Here is a 4,879-nt window from a genome sequence, read left to right as displayed (position 1 = left end):
TGCCAGAAAGATGGCAAAAAGTTGTAGAAAGTGATGGAAAATACTTTCATTGAAATAATTTAAATAAATTTATTACAATAAATGCTTTTTCTCAGTATTTTTTGGGCGGAAACTAAGTTAAGGTCCTAATAAATACACGTCAAAATAACACTTTCGCATATTCATTCAGTTTGTCATAAAAAATTGTGAAAAAACAAACACGATTTTCGAGCAATCTGACTCTCCCTTTAAGTATTGTCTCATAATTCAGGAGTTGATTCTTAGTCGTTTTATGAAGAAAAGTTCGTGTGAACATGTGATCACAAAGATCTTGTTTCATAGATATAGGATGTTAAAAATTCTATAAAATACTTAAAAATTCTTAAATACAATAAACTAATAAAGGAACTAATAAAGGAAAGAAAATTTTTCTCAGTGTCGTATCACAATTGAATGACATGTACTTAATTGGAGACAACAAATAAAATTTGATATAAATTGCACATTCTGCATTTACAAAATCATTAAAATATTGAAACGCAAATACCTCCAAAACTAATGGATTTATCGAAATCTACACTACAGTACTTTTTTATAATTAATAAAATAATATTAATAAAATTTATAATTAATAAAATATTAAAAACCTGCAAAAAATTTGATTTCGTCTATTATTATATAAGTTCAGGGCAGTAATATAACATTTAAATCCCGTTTTTACGCCATTGGTTTCTTATACTACAAATAAAAAATGAAGATATGTAATACATTTCTTATTTACTGACGCGAATTTGAAGAAGAAACTTCTTTTCGTCTAGAGATTTTAAGAAAAAAACGTTACATTTGTAGAATTTTTAACATTATGCACGAAATCATTATTATGGAACTATATGACTACGTTTGAAAAATTGAGTAGATTCAATAAAGTTATTGGATGTGGGTAAACACCAAGACAAACATGACAATGAGGTGGCGGATGATCTTGCAGGGGAAGGATCAAATAAATGGTCCCAATGGGCAAATCATCGGCCTCTTTGCCATGGGAAAAATGTTTATTAGGAGACGAATAGGACGGTATTTTGTTAGAGGCCTGCAGGAACTGTCATTAGTCTAAGCTTTTAATAGAACATTCGTCATCTAATAGAACGAGAGAATCTCTGTCAATAAACAGGATAAGGCTCAGAATTTCAATTAGTCTCTTAACATAGTATGTGGCTTTAAGAGCTTACTTGTGCAACATGAAGATGGAGGAGAGCAGTCACTTATGTAGACACAGTAAAGAAGATAGTAAGCATATTATATGCCATTGCTCAGTTTTAGCCTATAAAAAGTATAAAAAGTATAAAAGAGACCCGTTTCTTCGCAATTTTTCTATATTTTTACGTATTTCATAATTTTTTACGTATTTCATAATTGGTTTGCATAACATATTTGTGGTATCGTTATGCTTCTAAAACTTGTATGAATAATATAAATTATAAATTATTAAATGTAATTATTTTCTCTTTTTCAACAAAATATATTCAACAGACTTTATTCAATAAAAGATTAACACTCTGTATTTCTGAAACGAAGCTTTTAAAACCACATGTTCATGTAAACTTTTTATAAAATGATTAAAATTTCATAAAATGGCTAAAATGATTCATATAAACTCTCTATAAAATAACTTCAAATATCAACTCCTGAAATATTGGACAGTACACCATGTATTTACAATAAATTCTATAAACAGGTGTCGATTAAGTGTATAATGAATATATAGTTTAATGTATATATATACAAACTAGACCTGCAACTTGGCTTTTATTTTCCGTTGGTTTACATAAAAATAACATAAACAATACACAGAATTGTTATTCTTCTACACATATAAATAAACCGATACACATGAAAGAAAAATTCGATTGAATGAATCAGAATTCATATATCGACCATATTGTTTGATGTAATATGAACGAACCATATTGTTGATTAAGGTAAACAAATTAGGTTACAAGTTTGGTTACTTTAATTAAACAAAATTATATTTTATTTACATTTTTTTTAAATTAAATTATATTTACATTTCTTACTAGAAATTTTATTACCTTTTTAATTGAAAATTATTTCTTAACGTATTAGTGTGTGATTATTTTGCTTTAAATTTAATTGATTTGATGTTATATTTGGATAACTCACCTCTTATCCTGATGGAATTCAAACCCAGACTTCCGGATTGAGTTGTCTATCTGTGACGCGCTACGTCACTTCATTAATTGATAGATCTGTTATATATTGTCTACCTGTGTTATATATTGTCTACCTGTGTTATAACAGTACATACTAGAATACTAATAGAATATGTAATTATAATAATCAGGAACACTGTTTAGTTCAGCCAACAGTAGTTGACCAAACTTGTCACGTTTATCTAATCATGCTGTCTAATCACAATAAACAGACACTTAGATGTTATAACTGGATCAGAAGTAATCAAATTCCTGACCTAATTGTTCTGGTTGGTTTTACCCGAATGCTTCATTATAATAAAAATTCAGAAATTCGCTTCTCAGTTCAACTAAATCTTGTTTAACCAAACATGTCACGTTAATCCAATTAAAGGTGTTTTTTTTTCGCGTGAAAATATAAACTGGTGACGTGAAAATTTAAACAGATTTCCGTAAGTAGACATTTATCGGTGTGAATTCAGAGAGAGAAAGAGAGGGGGGAGAGTCAATTTCTAAAGGGATTTATAGAAGAAAGATGGTTGCGGTGGTAGATGGTAACAGCTGTTCCGCGTTCAATATACGCACCGAAGCGTGATCGCTTTGTCAAATTTTCACACAGTAACATTTGAAGCGTCGCCTCGCTTTATTCGGAAAATCGATCGGTGCCATTTCCATTGGCTTTACGTATGGCAGGAAGCTTTTAACTTTCCGCATACACACACACGTACAGTAGTGTAACTCGTGTAGTTTTACGAACGCATTATATCGCTCCCGATAAATAAATCGATAAATTCGCAGGAGTCGTATATCCTATAAATCCACGTCGGAATGCATTCCCAGATATCCGAGGCAACGTCTCGACGCTGACGTTTCAATGCTCATCCCTCGAACGATTTTCAAACGACGAAATATCTGAGAGGAAATGTTAATTCTGCTTTCAGTGCCGATGGGAATTACGAGGTGACCATCATGACCAAAGCCATCTTGCACCACACCGGGAAAGTCGTTTGGAAGCCACCGGCGATCTATAAATCATTTTGCGAGATCGACGTGGAGTACTTCCCCTTCGACCAGCAGACATGCGTTATGAAATTTGGTTCGTGGACTTATGACGGTTACACGGTAAGCGACACCCCTTCCCAGTTAATCAATTAGTACAGACAAATATCGCGTAAAGCTATCGTAAGCGTGTGGCCTCAAATATTTATCCAGTCCCTTTTCCCATCGTGATACGATATCGACGGATGGGCCGGGAAACAGCGAGGATCGTGGCTCTGAATCGTCCGCTCGCTACCCTTTTTCGCCTATAAAAATATTTTGCGAAGATTTTTATATGCGATATAAGCAGCCTCGAAATTTGTAATTCTTCCTTATGTAGCGCAGGGTATGAGATTTATGCCGGACATCCTATGTTAATTTATCGCGCACATATTGCGAACCCAAACGAGATAATATGAATATTGGTGCAGATATCCGCGGGAAGAGCTTTGTAAAACCTTCGTTTGTTTCGACCATAAAAATGCTCCCCGTATGAAATATATACCATACACATTCTCACTCACACGCGGGAGATACGTAGTAGCAAAGAAAAGGTCCAATTTAAATAATATTACGCAATTTACATTTGCGTTAAATTAAATTTGTGTCTTCGTGTATATAGTAGAGGGAAATTATATATTTTCGTATTTCCATTATCGTATCTCGTGAACCACATCCTCGCGGATGGAACTTCTCTTGCAATTTCGAGAACGTGCCAGCAGCGTTGCTGCTGATGTCGATGAAACGTCAGGAATCGCCGATTCAAACTCGCACGTCCATTTTCTTTCGCGCTCAGTTTGATGGCTAAGCCCGACTCGCGCGATGGATATATCCGTCACTGACAAATCCGCCTGTCTGTGAGTTTTACCGCTGTACAGCGGCTTGCGGATATAAATTCCGCGTCTGCGGGCGAGTAAGCCATTTCGACACACAGACAGGCAAACAGAGGGAGAGAGGGAAGGAGGGAGGGGGAGAGTCCAGTAGACACTTGAAAAAAACACGACTGCCATATCAACCTTGTATCCACCTGTGCGGCGGATAACTTCCGTTTCCCAGCTTCGATTTCAATTTTCCCGTCCGCGTGTCTGGCGGAGTCGCGAGTGTTTCCCAGCGCGAGAATGGCGTCGTGCTCGACCCGACGAGATTCCAAATCTAAGCTCGCATTTGGACATCTAATAACGAAAGACGGCCGATGAAAATTTCAATCGGTTCGTCGGGATCCCGGCGACGGAAATAAGAAAATTCCACGTGAAATTAGAATGCAAAAGAAACGAAGCGAGAGGAAGAGAGGAAACGAGCCGTAGAGAGAAGCGAAGCGGCGAGAAAATCCACGAAAAGAGAGACACGGCGAAGGAGCAACGATCGCTCACCGACGCCGAATTATCGACAGATCTAAGAAGTGGCCCGGAGAGGATCAGCCGGCGACCGTCGGAACTCCAATGGCCGCGATTTGGCTCTCCAGACTTTATTCCGATTCCGTGGTCCGCCAGCTTTGAGATAGTCAGAATCTATCCCAAGCAGCCATTAGAGGTATCCAATTTCTTCCGTTTGCTCATTCCACTCTTCTTCCTTTCGCTCTATTCCTCTTTCTCTCTCCCCTCCCTTCTCTCTCTCTCTCTCTCTCTCTCTCTCTCTCTCTCTCTCTCTCTCTC

The 4,879-nt window shown here is 36.4% G+C and overlaps 1 protein-coding gene across 3 annotated transcripts in view; it reads left to right on the top strand.

The window, feature by feature from the left end:
* The window catches only part of LOC116844100 (acetylcholine receptor subunit alpha-like 1), a 331,491-nt gene that overhangs the window by 306,904 nt on the left and 19,708 nt on the right, over positions 1-4,879 (top strand). For all 3 annotated transcript variants that reach the window (XM_032815237.1, XM_032815246.1, XM_032815229.1), the window contains exon 5: positions 3,131-3,311. In XM_032815237.1, the coding sequence (XP_032671128.1) occupies positions 3,131-3,311 (181 nt within the window). The remainder of the gene's footprint in view (positions 1-3,130; positions 3,312-4,879) is intronic.

This window comes from Odontomachus brunneus, unplaced genomic scaffold, assembly GCF_010583005.1.
Source record: "Odontomachus brunneus isolate Ranch 3 - 2012 unplaced genomic scaffold, Obru_v1 Obru_scaffold_003, whole genome shotgun sequence".
Taxonomy (NCBI): Eukaryota; Metazoa; Arthropoda; class Insecta; order Hymenoptera; family Formicidae; genus Odontomachus; species Odontomachus brunneus.
Note: the sequence above shows the minus strand (reverse complement) of the source record. Positions and strands in the feature narration are given on the sequence as shown.